This window comes from Muscardinus avellanarius (genome assembly GCF_963383645.1).
Source record: "Muscardinus avellanarius genome assembly, chromosome: 13".
NCBI classification, from domain to species: Eukaryota; Metazoa; Chordata; class Mammalia; order Rodentia; family Gliridae; genus Muscardinus; species Muscardinus avellanarius.
In genome coordinates, this window is record NC_137799.1 from 58,219,578 (window position 1) to 58,243,608 (window position 24,031).

Here is a 24,031-nt window from a genome sequence, read left to right on the forward strand (position 1 = left end):
GGTAGAATGCCCCTGGCTTCCATCCTTAGTATCACCAAAAAAAAACAAGTTACAGTGGCTTTTTATCCTCTTGTATATGTGTGGGAAATGATGTGATGACTTTAATATTTAAAAGAAAGCTGGGAGTGGTGGTGCATGCTTGTAATCCCCATGCTTGGGAAGCTGAGGCAGGAGAATTGCACAGTTTTGAATCCAGTCTCAGCTACTGAGTGAGGCTCTCAGCAACTTAGTGAGACCCTATTTCCAAATAAAATAGTTCTGGGAATATAGCCCAGAGGTAGAAAAGCCCTTGGGTTCCATCCCCAATACCACCCCCCCCCCAAAAAAAAAGATAACCAAGAACTTTGTCAGACAGATGAAGGAGGGAGAAAGATAGCTATATAGAGCCCCATGTGGTGTCACACACCTGTAATCCCAGTACTTGGAAGGCTGAGACAGGAGGAGTGCAGCTTTGAAACTAGTCTTAGGAACAATGATTGTCAGCATTCTAATGAGCTCATGTTTCAAAATAAAAAAATAGCGTTGGGAGCTGGGTGTGGTGGCGCACGCTTGTAATCCCAGTATTCCGGAGGCTGAGACTGGAGGATCGCGGTTCGCGGACAGCCTCAGCTACTAAATGAGACTCTGCAATTCAGTGAGACCCGGTTTCAAATATAAAGAATAAAAAATAGGGCAGGGGGTGTAGCTCGGGGGAAAAAAAATAGGGTTGGGGATCTAGCTCAGAAGTAGAATGTCTTGGGATTCAATTCATAGTATCGCAAAAATAAATTAGTTGCCTGGAGTGGTGGCGCACACTTGTAATCCCTGCACTTGGGAGGGAGAGACAGGAGGATCATGCAGGTTCGAAGCCAGCCGGGCACGCTGGGTTAGGAGACCCTGTTTCCAAATATAAAATGTAAAAATAGGTCTGGGAGTGTAGCCCGGAGGTAGAAGGGCTTCCAGGAACCCCAGTACCACCAAAAATAAATAAATAAATAAGTAAATAAATAAATAGCATATATAGATGCATAGAGAAAAATGTCATTTTAAGCATTTCCAGCTTAAAAGCTGGAGGGAAATAGGTACAGACTCCCAGTGAATCCTGAGAAACCTGAATTTAGAGAAGTAATGGGAAGCCATTGTATCATTTTAAATATTAGATTTCTTCTTTATTAAAGCAGTGTAACAAAATGGGGATTGGATTAGGCAGCAAGACCAATTCACTGAAAAATTCACTCAGCATTTTAGTACTAACTTTACTAACCCAGGCATGAAATTAAGCTGTAAGGAAGACAGGTAGGTCTTTTTTGCCATTGAACTTGCATTTTTATTAAGATAGAAAACAGGGGTGCTTTGTTTTATTGCATTTTGCATCATTGTGATTTGTAATACAAAGTATTTTTGTATTTTTTACAAAATGGGAAGGTTTGTTGCAACCTCACATTATACAAGTTTTGAAGTGCCGTTTTTTCAACATGTGCTCTATTTTGTCTCACATTTTGGTAATTCTCACATTTCAGACTTTGCTATTTTCTTTGTTATGGTGGTCTGTGGTTAGTGATCTTTGATGAGTGATCTTTTATGTTAATGTTTGTTTTGGGGTATCACAAAGCTGCATCCCCATCTCTCTCTCTCTCTCCTTTCCTGTTCCTTGAGACAGGAAAATACTGAAATTAGCAGTTAATAACCTTACAATATCCTCTAGGTGTTCAAGTGAAAGAAATCTTCACTCCTCACCTTATATCAAAAAATAGAAATGATTAACTTTTGTGAGGAAGACATGTTGAAAGCCAAGATAGGTTGGAAGCTAGGCCTCTTGGGTCAGTAGGCCAAGTTGTGAATTCATTGTAAAAGTTCTTGACATGAAAAGTGTGCTATTCCAGTGAATGCAAAAAATAAGAAAGCAAGCCGGGCGTGGTGGTGCACGCTTGTAATCCCAGCATTTGGGAGGCTGAAACCAGAGGATTGCATTTTGTGGACAGCCTCAGCTACTTAGGCTCTCCACAACTTAGTGAGATTCTCTTTCAAAATAATAAAAAATAGGGCAGGTGGGGGTAGCTCAGAGGGTGAATGCCCCTGGGTTCCATCCCCAGATACACGCCCCCCAAAAAAGAAACAGACTTACTGCTGATGAGGAGAAAGTTTTAGTGGTCTGGATGATCAAGCCAGCTACAATACTGTTGTAAGCTAAAACCTAATCCAGAGCAAGACTCTTGTCTTCAGTTCTGTGAAGGCTGAGAAAGGTGAGGAAGCTAGAGAAGTACAGATTGAGGCTAGTAGAGCTTTTAACTCATGAGGTTTATGGAAAGAAGCTGTCTTTATAACATAAAAGTGCAAAGGAGGCAGCAAGTGCTAATGTAGAAGCCGCAGCTGCAGCAAATTAGCCAGAAGATCTCACTAAGATAATTGTTGGTGGCTACACTAAACAGATTTTTCCATATAGAGGAAACAGCCTGACATTGGAAGAAGATGCCCTCTAGGACTTAGAACTAGAGAGGTCAGTCAGTGCCTGGTTCCAGAGCCTCAAAGGGCAGGCTGAATCTTATTAGAGTCCAGTGTAGCTGGTGACTTGAAGTTGAAGCCAGTGCTCACTTACCATTTTGAAAATCCTAGAGCCCTTAAAAATTATATTAAATCTACTCTGCCTGTGCTTTAAATGGAACAAAAAATCCTGGATAGCATAACTGTTTGCAACATGGTATACTTTATTGGGAATGCACCTGGTCATATAAGAACTCTGATGGAGATGTTCAGTAAGAATAATGTTATTTTCATGCCTGCTAACATAAATCCACCCTGCAGCCCTTATGGATGAGCAAGGAAGTAGTTTCTTGAAATGGAATCTACTGGTGAAGGTGTCGTAAATATTGTTGAAGCAACAGCAAAGGATTTAGAGTATTATATAAACTTAGTTGATAAAGCAGCAGCAGAATTTGAGAGGACTGACTCCAATTCTGAAAGAAGATCTGTTGGTAAAATGCTATCAAGTGTCATCAAATGCGACAGAAATCTTGTGAAAGGAAGAGTCAATTGATATGGTAAACTTCATTGTCTTATTTTAAGAAACTGCCAGTCACCCTACCTTCAGTAGCCACCATGCTGATTAGTCAATAGTCATCAACCTCAAGGTAAGGCCTCCAATCACAAAAAGACTACAGCTCGTTGAAGGTGCAGATGATTGTTAGCATTTTTAAGCAATAAAATTTTTTTATTTTTGTGTGTGTGGTGCTAGGGATTAAACCCAGCCCCTCTCGAATGCTAGGCAATTGCTCTCTATCACTGAGCTACATCTCAGCTGAATAAAGCATTTTTAAAATAAGGTATGTGCATCATGTTTTTAGATATAAAGCTATTATGCACTTAACAGACTACAGTGTGGTATAAATATAACTTATGTGCTTTGCAAAATCAAAAAATTTGTGATTTGAGTTTCTTTGGTGGTCTGGAATGACGCCTTTGATATCTCCAAGTCATATTTTTACATAAATAAAAGGGTTAAAGTGGGTGTTATGACAGTGACTTGGTAACTAGGTTATAAAAGGCCTTCTAAGGAGTTGAAAGGAAATGGTAAGGACCTTTATTAAAGCAGGTTCTTTTTAGTAGTGCAGGGGAGAGATGGGATTTAAAAGTACTTTTGGAGTTGGTCATGGTAGTGTACCCCTGTCTATAATCCTGGTACTTGGGAGCCTGAGACAGGAGGATCTCAGGTTTAAGCCCAGCCTCCACAGTTTAGTGAGACCCTGTTTCAAAACTTAAAGCTGGGGGTGTGGTTCAGAGGTAGGATGTCTCCTGGTTCAATTCCCAGCACCAAAAGTAAATACATAAATACTTTAAGAGGAGTGGGTATGATGGCACATGCTTGTAGCCTCAGTGCATAGGAGGTTGAGACACCAGAGGATTGCAGATTTGAGGACAGCATCGGCAGTTTAGATTTTGTTTCAAAATTAAAAAATGAAATAGGATTGGGACTGTAGCTCAGAGGTAGAATGTCCCTGGGTTCAGTCCCCAATACCCCCCTGCAAAAAAAAAAAAAAAAAAAAAAAAAACTTAAGAGGTGAAGGTTGACTAAAAATTGGGAAGAGAGTGAGGCAGAATCTGGGAAGAATCTAAGATGTTGCCTTGGATGACTTAGGTGCTGGAAAGACAGAGGATAGAGGATGCTGGTTTAGGATCAGATAGATGGGGAGGAAAACTTGAAGCACCTATGGGAATTGCACTTAAGATAAATATTGTTCTGGCACCAAAGAGGCAAAAAAGTTAAAGATGTAGCCAGTGATGAAAAGATGAGACATGTGAGGTCAGTGGAAAATGTTTACTGGGATTGATGTAAGCAGAAACTGGAATTCTGAGGGAGTATAATGGAGAGGAGGGAAGGTGGATATGCAAAGTTATGGCTGAGAGTAAATTAGCAGAAGCACAAAGGATATCAAGCTAAACAAAGGAGAGGAGAATTTCAGGAATGAGTATTGAATGAGTATTCAGGAATAGTGTGTTGACATAAATAGGGTCCAATAAGGTATTTGACTGTTAGACTCCAAGATATTTTAATGTAGATGAGTGATAAGGACAGAAGCCAGATGAAGTGGGTTGAAGAATAAAATGTTTTTATCACTAGTCTATTTTTGCTGTATTGGGGATGGAAGGGCCTTCCTCTACTGCTAAGCTACATCCCCAGCCTGAGAATAAAATATTTAATGGTAAAGTTACAGTGTAGTTTTGAAATCTCTGGAGGAAAGAAGTAATGCAGCAATTCAGCAGAGATTTGCATAAGTAAGGGAAAGTGTACAGTGAAAAAAATATAGATGCCTTAACATATTTTCTTTGCAAAACTAGTAAAGATTGAAGGTATAGAATGAGCTGTTATAAATTAAGTATATGAGAGAAGGGAGGGCCCATTTGAAGAAATGGACTTAAGAAGGAAGACATATTTTAGCCTCTTTGTCACAGAGAAGGGTGAAAGAAAACTTCAAATTTCTAAGGAGAATTTTAAAGTAGGAATTCCTTCCTACTGGCTTACTCTCTCCCTCTTTGTTATCCATTCAAAGCAGGACTTCCAGGTATGGTACAAGTAAGTTTATCCTAGCTATTCAGTGCCTGAGATAAAAGGCAGGATAGAGAATGAATGAATGAATGAATGGCTTTTTGAGATCTTAGCTGAGATTGCATAAAATTAATACATGTTGTGCATTTTCCCTCCCCAAGCAGGGCTCAGCAACTTGAGGAAAATAGAGCACAGAAAGTAGAATTGTATAGTAATCTTCATTGGGATTTGTGGGACAGGTTCTACAAAACAAGGATGCAGAGGGCGTGAGATAGCCTCTAAATAGTAACCCCTTAAGGTTTTCATGTGTAGGATGGCTCTAGGGAAGGTAGGACAGCTAGAAAGTGGGGCAGTAAAGGGGAGGAAACGAGTCAAAGGCTAGAAATCAAGTAAAATAAATGAATTTAGTCACATAGAACATTTACATTAAGATATTTAAATACCTACATTTCAACTAAGTCCTTTCTCTAGATAAAATATTAAGTTATGGTTTTGGTTTGTATGATTTTGCTATAATAGTAACATATCCATGTTTTCTTTTATTAGTCTTTGTACTTAGTGTTAATTTTTATTGAGTTATTGATAAACTTGTTACCTTTTATTGGTATTTCATGTGTCCATTTTTACATGAAACTCATTTGCTGTCTTTATTTTTTGTGGTACTGGGGATGAAACCAGGAACATTCTACCTCTGAGCTACACCCCCAGCCCTACTTTTTATTCATTGTTTTGAAACCGGGTCTCACTAAGTTGTAGAGGGCCTCACTAAGTAGCTGAAGCTGGCTGCAAACTTGTGATCCTCCTGTCTCAGCTTCCCAAGTACTGGGATTACAAGTGTGTGCCATCATGCCCAGCTGCCGTCTTGCTTTACTTCCAAAAGCATAGTGTATAAGTGAAGTGAAGAGCGGAAACTGAATATTATAAAACTTCTGCCCTCTTCATTAGTAGGTAAAAAGCTCTCAATCTTGGTTTCTCCGCCTTTGGTACTGATGGAGTTTTATAAAAACACAGATGCCTGGTTCAGAGCTACTAGGACAGGATAGGACAGGATTGGGTCAAAGCAAGGTAGTCTCATAAACTCTTAATCTGAGCTGATGTTTAGGGAGGAGCTTTTGTAGTATTTCTGAGAGTAAGGATTAGTTTTCTTAGATCAGATTTTTTTTTTTTTTTTTTTTTTGGTGGTAGTGAACAAAGAGGCATTCTCTCCCTAAGGATACCTCAAATCCTTTAAGTATTATATTTATCTTGTGTGTGGGGGGTACTGGGTATGGAACCTCAGGGGCTTTCTACCTCTGGGCTATACTCCCAGACCTATTTTATATTTTATTTGGAAGTAGGGTCTCACTACATTGCTTGAGAGCCTCACTAAGTGGCTGAGGCTGGCTTTGAACTCGTGCAATCCTCCTGTGTCAGCCTCTCAAATACTGGGATTACAAGTGTGCACCACCATGCCTGGCTACCCCCTGTCCTTATTTTTTGTTTAGAAAGAGGGTCTTGCAGCCAGGCGTGGTGTCGCATGTTTGTAATCCCAGCATTCGGGAGGCTGAGCCTGGAGGATCGTGGTTCGGGGACAGCCTCAGCTACTTAGGCCCTCTGCAACTCAATGAGACCCGGTTTCAAAATAAAGAATAAAAAAGGGCAGGGGGTATAGCTCGGAGGTCAAATGCCCCAGAGTTCCATCCCCAAACCCGAGGGGGGGGAAAAAAAAAAAAGGTCTTGCTAGATTGCTGAGAGTCTCACTAAGTTGCTTAGGCTGTCCTTGAACCTCTGATCCTCCTATCTCACCTTCCCAAATACTGGAGTTACAGGTTTGCACCCATTATGACTTGTTTTTTTGTTGTTGTTGGTTGGTTGGTTGGTTGGTTGGTTGGTATGGGGGGTTGAACCCAGGGGCATTCTACTTCTGAATCACACCCCTCCCCCCCCCTTGTAAAAAGTAAAAGTTGTTGAGGCTGGCTATGAATCTGTGATCCTCTTGTTTAAGCCTCCCAAGTACTGGGATTATAGGCATGCGCTACCTTGCTCTGTACTGCTATGAGGTTCCATTGTTATAATGTTTTAAAAACTAGTCAAAAATAAATGTATAAATTTTCAATTTTGGATTTGCCAAGTCAGAACTTTTACAGATTTCTTTATTGCTAATATTCATAATAATCTCAGAAAAGCAGTACCAATTTATTGCCAGTTATTGATAGTCAGTAAATAGTATATGAATGGTTTTCCACATCCTTATCATCACCAGTCTTCATGTTTGCAAATCAGATAGATCATTGATTAGAAGGCGCTTTAAATTTTTTTTGCTAATGAGATTAGATTACTGGTGTTTTGAATGCTTTTTTGTTCTGATTTTTGTTGATGTAGTTGATGAATTTTAAATAGTTTGGAGGCTGGGAAAGCAGCTCTTAATGGTTTTTGCATCCTTCTCTGTGTTAATCTCTTTCATTTTCTTTTCTCCCCCTTTCTATTATGATCAGTACCAACTATTGCTCATGTTTGTGTTTCCTTTTCTATTTGTGGTTCCTAACCTTTTTTTGTTGTAATGCTTAATAACACTGACTCCCATTTAGAGACACTTTCAGTCAGAGGGCTGTTTGCAAAGGTTCCTCCCTATGGGAAAGAATAACTCCAAGGAGAGACCATCATATACCAGTCTTAGTTTTAAAAAAAATGGGTTAAAAATAGCATGTCTGAGTGATTTTAGCATAGTCACATTATACTTTGGTTCCCATATTATGTCAAGACTATTTGCTTTAATTTTACAAATTTTTAAAGATGATTTTTTTCAAAAGAATTTTTTTTTTTTTTTTCCGGGTCTGGGGATGGAACCCAGGGGCACTTGACTTCCGAGCTACACCCCCTGCCCTATTTTTTATTCTTTATTTTGAAACCGGGTCTCACTGAGTTGCAGAGGGCCTCACTAAGTAGCTGAGGCTGTCCACGAACCGCGATCCTCCGGTCTCAGCCTCCCGAATGCTGGGATTACAAGCGTGCGCCACCACGCCCGGCTCAAAAGAATTTTTAAAGATGAACTTTTTTCAAAAAGATTTGCTTGCTATGAAGCAATAAGCATAGTTTAAGGATGTTTCTTTGATGACTTTTATTCAAAACCAGATCATACAGACATTATGCTTCTATTTGACTCCTGTTATCAAAGATTGGCATTTTTGCCATTGAATGAACCTTCAAGTATGTATTATTTGCTAAATAAGTTAATTAAATCTTTGTGATTCAGGCAGAAAAACAAGTAGAAACCGAGGAGGCAGGAGTAGTGACAACAGCAACAGCATCTGTTAATCTAAAAGTGAGTCCTAAAAGAGGACGACCTGCAGGTAGGATTGTTAATGTTTAAATGTTTGGCTTGTGATTAATACTCCAATCCATTAAAGTATTGCTACCTCAAGTTTTGGAATGAAGTGAATAAGCAATTGATTATATCCATGTATTTCTTAATGCAAGGGATACAGATAGGGTCTGAGAAATTTATCATTGGGTAGTTTTGTTGTGTGGACATCACAGATGATACTTTATACAAACTTAGATGGCTCTGTATAGGCCATATAAGGGACCACCATTGTATATTCAGTCTGTGTTTGACAGAATTTTCCTTATGGAGCGCAAAACTGTGCTGCAGCATATCAGTCCAAAGACAGTTTAAAAAATGGCTTTTGGTTTGTGATGAAATCTTTAAAGTTTGATAGAATTTTTTCCACTTTGCTTTATCCCCATTAAGTAAGTCTGTTGTGATTAAAACTACCATGAGTTGTGGGCTTATTTCACCTTTTAATTTGGCAAATTGGAAGTTTACTGGGAAGGACCTTCTATTATAAATTTTAAAAAAATTAACAAAAATACAGCCAATTTTTTGAATGCATCATAATAGGATTCTTAAACTGAAAAGGTTTGAGATGAATAAATAATACCCAGGGGGGAAAAAGAATGGAGGGTTTACTTATACAATATTTTAGAATTTAATACTTAAAATGGATAAAAATAATGGAGTTAGAAAACTTGATGAATTCAGATAGAAACTCCCAAAATGTGTATAAATGTTTATATATTATTATGATACATATATGAATACTGAATATGGTACTTTGGTACTTTCTAAAGTTAAATTTTGTGACATACTGTTAAAAATGTTTTAATACCTCTTGAACATATTGAACATTAACTCTGTAGATCTTTAAATTTTTTTGCTGTTGGTCACTTCATCAATGGACTGGTATTTCTAAAACATCTGTAGTAAGCCACTGAATAATAATCCTTACATGGTGTGTATCATTTGTAATCATTACATGTACGATTTGCATTTTAAAGGGAACTAGTTGTTAATGATTTTTTTCCCCCACATAAGCTACAGAAGTCAAGATTCCAAAACCAAGAGGAAGACCTAAAATGGTAAAACAGCCCTGTCCTTCAGAGAGTGACATGTGAGTTTATTATTGTTTAGTTATTCACTAAATGAGACCTTTAACTGTAAGCAAGCATTGTGTTGCCTTGTATTTTTACCAGTTTTTTGTTGTTCTTTAGAGGATCTTATTACTATTTTAATATTTCTAAAAATTATGGCCCATTGCAACTCAGTGAGACACTATTTCAAAATAAAGAATAAAAACGTTGGGCTGGGGGTATAGTTCAGAAGTCGAATACCCCTGGGTCCCACCTCCAGTACCGTAAAATAAATAAAAATAAAGAATAAAAAATAGGGACCAGGGGTGTTGCTCAGAAATAGAATGTCCTTGGTTCCATCCCCAGTATTGCAGGAAAAAAAACACACACACACACACACACAAAACCACACACACAAAACTGTAACATAAAAATTGGGCAAGTGTTTGTTGAAGGAATTTTAGAATGTATTTAAAGCAATGTGTACAAGCATTTTACTCTTCCAAATGTTTGTGTGTGTGTGTGTGTGTGTGTGGTGGTGGTGGTGGTGGTGGTGGTGGTGGTGGTGGTGGTGGTGGTGGTGGTGGTACTGGGGTTCCTGGAAGCCCTTCTACCTCCGGGCTACACTCCCAGACCTATTTTTACATTTTATATTTGGAAACAGGGTCTCCTAACCCAGCGCGCGCGGCTGGCTTCGAACTGGCGCGATCCTCCTGTCTCTGCCTCCCAAGCGTGGGGATTATAAGTGTGCGCCACCACTCCCGGCTTCCAAATATGTCCTAAATTATTTTTGTAATATCAATTTGAGAAGGATTACTTATCAGAAAATAAGTGCTTTTTTACTCCCTTGCCATATTTCTTTTTCCCCTTATATAGATCCTGTTTTTTTATTGTTTTTTGGTGTTTGTTTGTTTTTGGTTTTTTGGGGGTTTTTTGGGGGGTTTTTTTGGCTTTTCTGGAGAAACTTCACCAGAAGGAATATTTATTTATACAAAAGAAGGAAAACTTTTTGTAGCTATTTTGCCTAAAGATTTTTGTAGGGCTAGCACAGTAGACCATGCCTGTAATCCCAACTACTTTGGAGGTTTAGGCTGAAACATCACAGGCCAGTTAAATAATTTTGTGAGACTGTCTGAAAATAAAATTAAAAGGGTTGAGGTATAGCTCAGTGGTAGTGTGTTGCCTAGCATGTGTGAGACCCTGGGTTCAATCCCTAATATTATCAATCAATCAATCAATCAATCAATCAATTCTACAAAGGGAAAGGCTCAAGTGAGGCATACCAATAAAGAATGGATTTACAATGCTCTGAATGAACTGGTTGCTTTTATAGGAACACTTAATTCTAAAATAATAACTTTTCAACCAAAATACATATAAAGAGCTTTATTTTACCTCCAACCTAGTTGTTAAAGTACTCTGAAAAATAAGCCAGGAACACTGGCACATAACTTTACTTCCTCTCTGTAAGGAAGGAGGATAGCTGAGCCTGGGAGTTTTGTGCCACTCAGGCAAGATAGCAAGATCCAGTCTTGTATTTAATTTTAGCTTCATGTATAATGGTCTCATAAAAAATTTCCCAGATGTGCTTATCGTTTTGTAGACACTTGGAGAGTTTATAGGTTTACCTGAAAAAGAATTCCCAGGAACCATGTGTCTGAACTAAGGCAGCACAGTTTAAATTTCTACACCTGGCGCAGATATATCCTTGATTATATCTTTGACCCTAGGCTATTAGGATTTGAAAATCTTGTATTTTTAACTTGAAAAGAGGCTATTTCTTGGATACCCTGTCAGGTTTATCTTGGTGATAATAATTCAAGCTACCAGTATTCTACCTTGAAACCTCTTCACCCAAAGCCTCAAGTTTATTGAATACATTTTTTTCTTTCAAGTTTTAGTTTGGCAGTTTTACCCATTGTATAACAATATATTAGGGTAGAAAGTAGATTAGGGGGTTGTTAGAGGCTGGAGCAGGAGAGAGGATGACAGAGATAAAGTTATTTAGGGAGTGCTTGCTGAGGGAGAAGTTGGATCACAGGCATGAAATACAATTGTAAAGGAAGAATGAGTTCTGATCTGTATAGCACAGTAGGGTAAACTAGTCTACAACCAATTTATTTCTTAAAGTATACTAGGGGTTCCAGTTGTCCTCCAGAGTGGATGGCATATTTCCTGATGGAGGTTTTTCCATTAGTGGTTATTTTTGTTGAGGTGATAACCCTAAAATAGCTCATGACATTTATTTCTACTGTATGTATGCCTGGTGTTGGTGATAGATACCCTTGGTTGTATATGTGGACGTACTCTTAAACTATATAAGCTTTTTTGAAACTCCTACTCTTTACCCTGAGTATAGATAAAATGCATCTGTTAGTTGACTGCTTCTTTGCAGTGGGTCCTGAAATGGCAACAATAGGCCAGAGCCCAGAAGAGCTGAAACCAACTCAGACCACTCACAAAAGTGAGAAATATTTCTTATAAAGCACAGGGATATTTGAGGTGATGTTTGTATTAGTCTTTGCTTAAATTAACATATACTAGAAAACTAAAGAAACTTATAGTTTTTCTCATGTCCCCTGAACTACCAAAAAAAGAATTGCCAGGCTAGTGATGTAGGTCAGTGGTAAAAGGCACACTTGATTAGCATGGGTGAGCGAGACCCTGGGTTTGATTCCCCAGCATTGCAAAAGAAAGATTTTCACGAGCCTATCTTTCTCTTTTTTCTTTTGGTGGTACTGGGAGATGGAACCCTTCTACCTCCAGGCTACACTCCCAGAACTATTTTATATTTTATTTGGAAACAGGGTCTCTTAAGCCAGTGAGGCTGGCTTCGAACCTGTGCGATCCTCCTGTCTCCACCTCCGAAGCGTGGGTATTTCAAGCGTATGCCACCATGCCCGGTGACAAGCCTATATTTCACAGAAAGTGGCAAGAAGGATCATTGGGAAAAGACTCATTTGTAACAAGCAATGTTATGTTAATGGGCATCCTTTGATATTGTTCAAAGAATATCATAAAATAATCCCCCCATTTTTTTGGGGGGGGGGCAGGTCTGGGGATGGAATCCAGGGGCATTTGACCTCTGAGCTACACTCCCTGCCCTGCTTTTTATTCTTTATTTTGAAACAGGGTCTCACTGAGTTGCATAGGGCCTCACAAAGTAGCAGAGGCTGTCCGCATTCCTCTGGTCTCAGCCTCCTGGAATGCTGGGATTATAAACTGGGATTACAAGCGTGCACCATAATGGCCTGCATAATCCCTTTTCTTATGACCACCTTCTCCCTTGCCCCCCGCAGTACTGGGGGTGGAACCCAGGGACATTCTGCCTCTGAGCTACACCCCCAGCCCTATTTTTTATTCTTTATTTTGAAACAGGGTCTCACTGAGTTGTTAAGAGTGATAAGTAGCTGAGGCTGTTCCTGAACCCTAATCCTCCTATCTCAGCCTCTGGAATGCTGGAATTACAAGCATGCACCACTATGCCTGGCTTCTTATGACCTTCTGATAGAATTTTATTCTTGAATTACAGTTGGTTGCCCCCATGCTCTAATTTATGCTTTTTCCCCTTTTTGTATGTAATGCTGGGATCAAATTCAGGACACACTCTACACCTGAGCTTACATCCCCAGTCTCAGATTTTTAAAATATATGCCCAAAGTTACTTAAAACAATAGCCTGCATGACACTACACTATAAAGGCATCATAATTTTTACCATGTATTCCATGTCTGGGCACAGGCTTTAAAAAACATTGGCAGTTGAGCTGGGGATGGAACTCAGTGGTATAGTGGTTGATTGCTTCAACTGTGCACATACACAGATGTCCTCTGTTGTTTAATACATACACAAATTTCTTGTCTTAGGATACATTGCTAAAAGTAGATTGCTGGGTCAGAGGGTATTTGCATATATTTTCTTCCAAAACAATTTAGGGAAAGTATTTGATATTAATATTGCTAATCAGCTTAACGCTGATAAACTTTATTGGTCATATATTTAATATTATAAACTTAATATATTCTTGAATTTCAAAATGATATTGGATTTTACTTCTGCAATTCTGCTTTTTTTAGTATGTCTACTTTTAAGACGTAACTTATTTTTATAAATATGTAAAATATAAGTTCTGTAAGTGGGGTTATGGGTGTGGCTTGAACATGTGCTTAACATGTACAAGACCCTGGATTAATCACACACACACAATCACACTTCATTTTATATACTGCTTTATCCTCAGAATTAAGGATTGTGCCATGGCACATGACTAGTAGTCAAATTATTTTTCTACCCAGGTGTGGTGGCACATGCTTGTAACAGTACTTGGGTGGCTGAGACAAGAGGATAGCAAGTTCCAGCACAGCCTCAACAACCTAGTGAGACCCTGTTTCAAAATAAAAAATAAAATAGAAAAATAGGGCCGGGGGTGTAGCTTGAAGGTTGAGTGCTTCTGGGTTCAATCTCCAGGACCCCACACACATACCAAAAAAGAAAAAGACGCTGGATGTGGTGGCGCATGCTTGTAATCCCAGCATTCGGGAAGCTGAGACAGGAGGATCGCAGTTCATGGACAGCCTCAGCTACTTAGTGAGGGCCCTTTGCAACTCAGTGAGACCCTGTTTCAAAATATAGTCAAAAATAGGGCAGGGGGTATAGCTCGGAGGTAAAATGCCCCTGGGTTCCATGCCCAGACCCATAAAAAAAATAAAAAGAGAAAAATTCTGAACAAATAAATTACATTATTACATTAAAAGAAACTTGGAAAACTGGTGGAAAGCACTTTTGAATTAACCTAATTCCACTTGATTTCTCTGCTTTCTAATTTATACCAAAAGAATGTTTTGTTGCAGTTTTCCTTTTATGATAAAATAGTGAAGACACAATTCAGTTTGTTTTAAATTTACTATTAAATAGCAGTGTTGCTATTCTTTTCTTTCCTCTTTTTTTTTTTCCCCTGTGGTAGGTTCTTGCTAATAAGTCATGCATGTTGGCCTTGAATTTGTGATTCTCCCGCTTTAGCCTCCCAGTAGCTAGGATTATAGACATGTGCCATCACACCTAAATACTTAAAGAATACAGAAGAGTGACAAATAGTGATAAATAATAAACTCATTTTCCCATTATTGCATTCTCTAAAATAGGATTATTGAAGAAGACAAAAGTAAGAAAAAGGGACAAGAGGAAAAGCAACCTAAAAAGCAGTTTAAAAAGGATGAAGAGGGCCAGAAAGAAGAAGACAAACCCAGAAAAGAGCCAGACAAAAAAGAGGGAAAGAAAGAAGCTGAATCAAAAAGGAAGAATATTGCTAAACCAGGGGTTACATCAACCTCTGATTCTGAAGAAGAAGGAGATGATCAAGAAGGTGAAAAGGTAGAAAGTTTACATATCCTATAAAATATTCCGCTTAAATTTTTAATGTAGTTCTTAATCTTTACCTCATAAGTTCTGAATGCTTTTCTGAACGTTCACCTGGACTTTTTTGTTTCTGAATAGATTTCCATTAACTACATTAAAAAGCATATTTGAAATTTTATTTTCTATTTAGAATTTATCTTCTCAGAATTATCTCAAAATTAAATATATACTTCCAATAACCTCACCTATCTAAAAAAGGTAGGAGATAGCTAAGTTGGCTGTGACCAATGAAGACACATGTTAAAAAGTACATCTATATAGATCCACCCTAATAAAACTCATGCCTGTTATATATTTTATGTTTGATATGTAACTATTTGAATGCCATTAAATCTTGTTTGGGAAAGTTATTAAAACTGTCCTTTTGTGTAGAAAGATAGATTTTGTGTTTAGCCATAGAGATATACTTTTTTTTCTGATTTTTGCCTCATTCCTTATAGAAGCCAAATGATGTACATTTAATAGGTTGAATAGTGTTTGTCAGTACTCGCATTGAAATCACTGTTTAGAGACAAATAGCCTAGCGTGCTTTAACCGTAGACTACTCCTACAGCAGGGCAGGAAGTGGAGTGTTAATCCATAATCATAAAGGAAAATCAAGTTTGCAGAGCAGAGATACTCAGAGTTGTGTTTTTAAAAATACTAATTAAAGCACGTGTGTCTTAAACACTTGCTTTTTTTCCTTCCAAGATTTTGTTAGTCACTAGTTACTGACTTAATAGTTAATTAAATCCATCCTAATTCTCAAATAAAACAGAAGAGAAAGGGTGGAAGAAACTTTCAGACTGCTCACAGGAGGAATATGCTGAAAGGCCAGCATGAGAAAGAAGCAGCAGATCGAAAACGCAAGCAAGAGGAGCAGATGGAAACTGAGCAGTAAGTATTTTTTTTCTTCTAAATTTTTGGTTCTTGTTTTAAGACTAGCATGAAATTTTTTAACAGTAGACTTTCATTTCATGAAGCCTTTTGAAGTAACTTTCCCCATTATGTTAGAAGAATCTTCCGTATATAACGATGATCACATTCAGGGTTCATTATTTATGAGCAAGAGGATGTCGTCCACCGGGGCAATCATCCTGTGAATACTATTTAAACTGAAAGTGTAGATAGTTTTTTAAACTGTTAGTGACTTTGCAGAAACTGTATTCATCTTCAGTTGTTTGTGTGATATACTAAATATAAAGAGTGGTGATAATCTATTGGTAGAGAAAGAATGCAGGAATTATTCTTATTACACCACCAGCAGGCCTTACCCTAAAGACCAACAAAAATAACAAAAGCACAGTTGGAAACCCAGAAAGCCAGTGAAAATAAATCCAGGGCCTGGCAGGGTTTACATGTGATGTGTACAATATAAATCAAGCTCAAATCTGTTTTCCCTTAAGTTCTGATCCTTGGAGGAAGTACATACCTCCCATGGGGAATTTCTTTCCTCTTTATTATATAAAATAATTTTTTAATAATAGACAAAAATCATAAGAGTGGTGACTATACTTCATGGCTTTATTTAATCTGTTTTCCTAGTTCTTTAGACTGTTACTTCTGAGTTCTTTCTCTGAAACACTTTTCTTTCCTTGTGAAACATTTTGCACTCTGAACTTTTGTTGGTTGTTTTTGTTGTTATTAGTGAGGAGGTAATTTTAAAAACGTGGAATAGATCACTAAAACAGTTAATGATAAGCCGTGAAACTCAACAATTCTTGAATAATCTTGTTTTTCCTAATATAATGCATTCATAAGCTATAAATATTTTTAAGTACAGCATTTGCCTCTTAGCTGTTTGGAGGATATATAAACAGTTTTAGCCTTTTGAGGGAGTAATTTAAAAATTGATCTAAAGCTCAGTACTCCGAGTGCTAGACTTAATACTTCTGTAAATATTCTGTTACCTATCCTTTTCTATCTTCTCACTGAAAAGTTGTTGGACTGTTTGTTGCTTTAACTTTATTGTGCTTCCAAAATTAAGATATAAAGTTAGTTGTGCCTAGTAAATCTAGCCCAACCCTTCTTCAGTATCTCAAAGTTATCTTTATGTATTTCATTTTCTTTTGAATGTCCTCCAATGTAACCTTCTCAAATTCTAATATTTGTGTTTTCTTTCCTTCTCCTGTTATTACAAAACTTTGTACTTGGACAGTTTTGCTCTGTAAAGCATTTCAGATGCAACTTGTATGAAATGCATTATGCAAAATAAAGTTTATTGTATTGTATTCCCAGCCAAACAACATGTAATCTACAGTAATAAAAAATATATCTCATTTTGGGCTCAAAGCATTAATCCAGTTACTGAAAAGAGAATACAAGTGGAGCAAACAAGAGATGAAGATCTTGAGACAGACTCATTGGACTGAATTACCCCCTCCCCCCCCTTGATGGAAGAATGTTCCAGATTCTAAATTGAGGACTTCATTATTAATGGCATTATTACTGTGTTATGATTGTTAACAATATTTCCTGTAAGGTACACACTACATACTAAAGTCGGCCATCATTCCTGTTAAGTTTTTTTTTTTTTTACCAAGCTTAAAAATGAAGCTTTGTGTTTGAAAGTTATAACAAGCCTAAATGAAGATGGTGGTTGTACATTATTTTATTTAGAAAATATAAAATTCATTTTGTTTGAAAGCTTAGGTATTAACTGGAATAGCTACTACACTCCTAAGAATGGGGCATTTGCACCCTTCCCTTGACATTCTTCTGTTGTTAAATCCTTTAGAATCTTAATTGTTTTTTTTTTTTAATCCTGAGAGATACAGTAGTAGACTTGTTAAGAAAAAATGAAACTGTAACCAAAATTTTAAAATAAAGTTTTTTTAAAAAAATCGGATTTTTAGATATTTTTTGTTCTTGTCTATTTTAATTGGTTTATAATATGGCCTGAACTCCATGCCAAGGTTCTAGAAATTAAGATTTCAATTTTAGCCAGGCGTGGTGGCGCACGTTTGTAATCCCCATGCTTGGGAGGTGGAGACAGGAGGATCGCGCAGGTTCGAAGGTTCGAAGCCAGCTGTGCTGGCTTGAGACCCTGTTTCCAAAAAAAAAAAAAAAAAAAGTATAAAATAGGTATGGGAGTGTAGCCCGGAGGTAGAAGGGCTTCTAGGAATTGCAGTACCACCAAAAAACAAAAATAATTAATTAAAAAAGATTTCAATTTTAAATGGTTATTTTTGTGATTCATAATAAAACAATACCTTTTCATTTGTGAAATGGTATGTATATATTAGTGGTTATCATTTAACTTGATATATTTGGCCTCCCCAATTTTAAAGTATTATAGGTATCATCTTAAAACAGTCTATTTAATCATGAAGCTAACGTCAAACCCCTTAAATTATACTTCGGATATGTGGGGAATAATTAAGTTGGTCCATTCTGACAAGCTTCTTTTAAAAATAATTATAGGTATTCTCTTCCTATTACAGCTTGTTTGTCCATTGATTTGAAATTGGGCTTTTGACAACACATTGTTTGATGTGGGAAAGAAAATTTCACTGTGACAGCTTCAAAATAATTTTGTGATTACCACTAAAAAATTAGATTATTTAATTTAGCATGATTTTGAGTTTTTTCATATATATATATGTACACACACACACACACACTAATGCTATAGAGCTTCTACATAGTTCTAAAAAACAGACAATTCATTGTGGTCTAGGCTTTTAACTTATTTTAAGGAAAATACTTTTACATAAGGGAATATGAGCTTTTGGTAACAAAGTTTCAATGTTTTGAAATATTTGTGTTAACATTTGATAGGCAGAATAAAGATGAAGGCAAGAAGCCAGAAGTTAAGAAAGTGGAGAAGAAGCGAGGTTAGTTATTTCACTTTTTAAAATATATAAATTTCTACATTGAAAGTTATAAGATAATTTTTCATAATTTGCCTTAGATTGACTCTCATGCCCTCATATCCTGCAAATATACTTTTAAAATTCCTAATAGATTCTATATAAATTGCATTATATTTTATGGATGATCAGGTGAACTTTCCAAAAATTATTTTTATATTTTAATGCTCATTACTGGTTGATATGTCAGGTATTTGTAATCTTGCCAAAAGCTGGACACTGATTTGTGACAAATCCTTTCCTGTTAAACATGTAAGGTAAAAAAAGCAGGTGTTTTAGGACTGTTGTATAGAGAAGTTCATTACTGGACACAGACTATTTTGGAAAAAATGCTAAACGTTAATTTTGTGCTTTTATATACAAGGTACTTTCCTAAACAACATGTTAAAAAAAATCAGGTAACTTAAGCTACTATTCATCTATGAATTTCTTAGTAAAGATACTGAGAACCTTTTTTTTAATAACTTTTTTTCCATTATACTTCACTTAAATTATGCAGAAATACTGATTTTGGAAAAATTTACTTTCTTCCACATTTAATTTATAGAAACATCAATGGATTCTCGACTTCAAAGGATACATGCTGAAATAAAAAATTCACTCAAAATTGATAATCTTGTAAGTGTTCATCTCATTTAAAATTTAGTGCTGCTTTTATAGCTTATTTTCTTATATATTACTTTATAAATACGTAAATTTAAGAAAATACTTGTAATCTAGATATTTTTTTAAAATTCTTCAGAAGAGATTGCATATGCTGTGATAATTAATAGTTATGAAATTACTGTTTTGTCATGAAGGATGTGAACAGATGCATTGAGGCCTTGGATGAACTTGCTTCACTTCAGGTCACAATGCAACAAGCTCAGAAACACACAGAGATGATTACAACCCTGAAAAAAGTAAGTCATTTCAAGTCATGTAGACTTTTGAAAATTTCTCATTACCTTTTCACTAAAAAATAAAGAATAAATAAAACAGGGACACAAATATGAACGAACATATATATTTTTTCTCAGATACGACGATTCAAAGTTAGTCAAGTTATCATGGAAAAGTCTACAATGTTGTACAACAAGTTTAAGAACATGTTTTTAGTTGGTGAAGGAGATTCTGTCATCACACAAGTGCTGAATAAATCTCTTGCTGAACAAAGACAGCATGAGGAAGCAAATAAAACCAAAGATCAAGGGAAAAAAGGGCCGAACAAAAAGCTAGAAAAGGAACAAGCAGGTATGTAGCTCCATTGCATTCACTGACTTTGAAATAGTCAAAGTGGTTCGGAATCATGGTGATCCCGGTAATAGTGACAATGAAGATGTTCATACTGCAGAGAAAGTGTCTCAGACGACATGGCAAAGATGTGTGACTGGATTGTAGACAGGTCAGATTTCTAACACAAAAACCATTAGTAATGAGGCAAATGACTCTGGAATAAGTATTTTTAAAGGGGATCATTTGTGTTTGGAACAGGGGATCGAACCCAGAGCACCGCACCTGCAAAGCAGGTGCTTTGCCACTGAGCTATATCCCACCCCTGGAATAAATATTTTTAAAAGCCATCTAATAAGCCATGCATGGTGGCACACACCTGTAATCCCAGTGCTTGAAAGGCTGTGACAGGATTGCAGTCTTGAAGCCAGTTTCAGCTATTTAGCAAGCCCTCAACAACTTTGTTTCAAAATAAAAAGAACACCCTTGGGGTTCAATCCCCAGCACCAAAAACAAGAACAAAATAGCCATCCAGCAGAATTGTTCCTCATCCCTAGAAGGCCCATCCCTAGTCCAGTTGCTTCTGATGTTTCTTACCAAAAGAAAACACCAGCCAGTGTATAATATATAACCGCTTAATCAAAATGCAGCATCACAAGTGGATGCTTGTTGCTGTTTATAGCCTATTACGGTTGTTCTGGTTTAGGTCATTGTGCTGATTAATTTCTGATATGCCATGTTTTCTAGTATTTCACATGCTTATCTGTCTTTTAGTATAAGAAAGTGACTGCTCATAAGTAGCATGTAAATGCAGAATCAGGAAAGATAGTCATGTCAAACCATCATATTCACATGGGTGGATAAAATGTTGGCATACATTTCAATATACACAACTTTTGTTTCATGCAAAGAAAGAGCATTATATAAAGTTACCTTTAGAATGTATTTATGAAGGACTCTAAACAGAATTGTAGTACTTTTATCAGTACCCCTAATTCCATTTTAGTGAATATCTTAACTGACAGCTTTGAAGGTAAAAACCAACATTTCAAAAGCAGCTGGGTTTTTAAAAAAATTTATTAGGGAATGGTAGGTATCTTTAAAGAGGTTTACAAGAAAAATGGTTTACTTATTAGACACAAAATCTTCTTAATTAGGAAGTACTACTTGGAACACTTTGTTCTAAGATGACCTGTACTGATAAATACTGAATTTGTTTCACATTTTTCGCTAAGAACTAGAATGTTATGTGTTAAAATGTTGTACTACCCTGTAATTTTGCTAACAGAAAAACAATATGAAGTAACTGCTTCTTGCTGTGCCTTAGCTACACAAAGGACTTTGTTAATGTTGACAGTACAGCTTTTTAATAAGTATTCCTGTTCTCTGAAATAGCATCAAAATCTTATCCTAAAATTCATGGGAGGATTAAATTACAGTGCAATTTCAAATAAAAGGTTTTGAATCTGCAGAGGACATCTGAAGTATTTTGTTATAACAATTTTTTTCCCGTTGGAAACCTTTTCAAGGTTCAAAGACTCTAAATGGAGGATCTGATGCTCAAGACAACAATCAGCCACAGCACAATGGAGATAGCAATGAAGAAAGCAAAGACAACCATGAGGCCAACAGTAAGAAAAAGTGAGAGCATGTTTTGATAGGTCTTTGTGTATTCTTTTTTTTTCTTTTTTTTAAATGGGTTTTTGCTGAGTTCCAGCTGGCCTTGGAACTCCTGGGCTTTAAACCTCCTGCCTCAACCCCTGGAGTAGCTGGGACTTCAGGTACACACACTCAGAGGTCCCTATATCAAGGATGTTTTTCTTACCCAAACTTTTGACCACAGTACTATTCCCAGGTCATTCCCCCATTCCCATATTGTGGTTAGAGCCCAGGGTCTCCTGTATACACTGAGCTATACCTTTAGTGAGTTATATTCTAATCACTATATTCCTGAATTCAGTATGGAATTTGCAGTGCAGAAAGGCAAGAAGTTCTGGAAGTGTACCTCACTGGTAGAATTCATACTAAATGTCCTGGGTTCAGCTCCTAGAACTGAAACATCCTAAAAGGCAAAAGAATAAAGTCCATTTACAATTAGCTTGTCAGGAAAATGGATCTAGGTTGGAACTCATTTAAAAAGTAACTATTTTCCCCTGAACTTCTCTTATGTACTGTTTGTCTTTTTTGGGGAGAGGAGCAGTATTGGAGATCTCTTTTTTATTTATAAGCAAGTGCTTTATCATTGAGCTGTATCCATAGTCACTGTTAATGACTCACTTTCATTGTGGAAAAATAACACATTAAAAATTTGATGCAAGCTGGGCATGGTGGTGCACGCTTGTAATCCCAATACTTTGGGAGGGTAAGATAGGAGGATCCGGGTTCACAGCCAGCCTCAACAACTTAGGTCCTCTGCAACTTAGTGAGACCCTGTTTCAAAATAAAGAATAAAAAATCAAACTGGGGTGTGAAGCTGAGATAGAATGCCCCTAAGGTCCAATTCCCAGCACCACCAAGAAAAGAAATGTTTTGGAGAATCATATATATATATATATATTTATGTGTGTGTATGTATGTATGTATATATTTTTTTACTGTAATCCCATGCTAAGATAGCTATGGAATTGTTTTCTTTGGGGCGGGGGGTACTAGGATGGAACCAAGGGGCCCTCTACCGCTGGGCTACACTCCCAGACCTAATTTATATTTTATTTGGAAACAAGGTCTCACTAAGTTGCTGAGATCATATGGAACCTGCGCAATCCTCCTGTTTCAGTCTCCCAAATACTGGGATTACTACCATGCCCGGTGTCCCAATCTTTTAATTTGCACATTTTGGAGGTCTTAGAATTAAGCTTCCCTTCTAATTCTAAAATTAAGAAATGCTTGTTTGTGTATATCCACTTTTTTTATTAGGGTTTTCTGATATGTTGGTCACAGATAATAAAATTGTCACAATCTTTAAAGAAAATGCAGTTTAAAGCTAGGAAGGGCCTTGGCATGGTGGTACATACCTATAATCCCAGGCTGAGACAGGAGGATTACAGGTTCAAGGCCAGGCTTGGCAATTTAGTGAAGCTTTCAGCAATCAGAGGTAAAATGCCTTTGGGTTCAATTTCCAGCACAGCACGCACAGTTAATTTTGCTTCATTTGCATATTACTATATCCTGGCAAAATAAAATTTAGGTTTTTCATCTTTTCATGATTTAAAAATGTAATGCATAAACTTAGGCCCTCTGTAACTTAAGAGACCATATTTCAAAATAAAGAATAAAAATTAGGGCTGGGGGTGTAGGTTGGAGGTAGAATGCCAATCCCCAATACTACAAGAAAAAAAAATGCAGATTGAATGCCTTCTTTTACTAGGAGAAAACCCTAATCTCCATTGTCACACCTTTCTTTCCCCCTTTTTCTTTAGGCCATCTGGTGAAGAGAGAGAGACTGAAATAACTCTGAAGGAATCTACACTAGATAACTAGCTTGATATATCTGGAATATAAAGAATATTTGAGAAGTTTGTAATGGTTTTCATTTGAAATATTTAGATTGCTGAAAGTTTTAAATTTTTATAAGCATAGGTTTTGATGTTTAAAACATGTTTTGAGGGAGACAATCCCTTTATCTTTGTTTAAAAGTAAATGAACATTGCTAATTGTACTTGTGCAGTATTAACAGCTACATTATACAGTAAATGTGGGGGAAATCCACTTAGAAAATGTTAAGCTGCTTTTCCAGACATGGTTGTAGCATATTTTCAACTAGTGTGTATATGTTAATGTGTAATTGGTAGAAAACAAAGTTACATTTTTAAGACTGCTACTTGTATAAATCTTTCCTTTTTTCCCAAATACTGTGGGTTTTGTGCATAGTTTTTACAAATCTTGGATTTACCAGGCTGTCTTTTCACTGTGGGTTTCTTAGAAGTTGAGCATTTTTATGGTTGACAAAATGTTACTTCTATACAAATACTCACTCCCTTCTTTTTATCAAAAGGTTAATTTTGATCTCAGTGTATACTGTGCTACCTTATCCTGCTTCTTTATAACAATATATTATCTGAATGCCTTTTTGTACACCAACTAGATACCTAACCTAGATTGAACTGATAGTTCCACAAGGTACAAAACTCATGTTAACTTCTGA

General features: G+C 36.8%; 1 protein-coding gene across 4 annotated transcripts in view; it reads left to right on the forward strand.

Moving 5' to 3' along the window:
- The window catches only part of PSIP1 (PC4 and SRSF1 interacting protein 1), a gene marked incomplete at both ends in the record, with an annotated part of 42,678 nt that extends 19,311 nt beyond the window's left edge, over positions 1–23,367 (forward strand). Inside the window, 10 exons of one of the 4 annotated variants that reach the window (XM_080708728.1) lie at positions 8,253–8,349; positions 9,375–9,450; positions 14,551–14,779; positions 15,582–15,700; positions 18,584–18,639; positions 19,223–19,293; positions 19,476–19,577; positions 19,695–19,908; positions 21,417–21,528; positions 23,307–23,367. In XM_080708728.1, coding sequence (XP_080564854.1) covers positions 8,253–8,349; positions 9,375–9,450; positions 14,551–14,779; positions 15,582–15,700; positions 18,584–18,639; positions 19,223–19,293; positions 19,476–19,577; positions 19,695–19,908; positions 21,417–21,528; positions 23,307–23,367 — 1,137 coding nt within the window. Of the gene's footprint in view, positions 1–8,252; positions 8,350–9,374; positions 9,451–14,550; positions 14,780–15,581; positions 15,701–17,041; positions 17,067–17,096; positions 17,176–18,583; positions 18,640–19,222; positions 19,294–19,475; positions 19,578–19,694; positions 19,909–21,416; positions 21,529–23,306 lie in introns of those variants that run through there. The other 3 variants (XM_080708729.1, XM_080708730.1, XM_080708731.1) reach the window with 3 other exon arrangements.
- Positions 23,368–24,031: the final 664 nt, after the last annotated feature.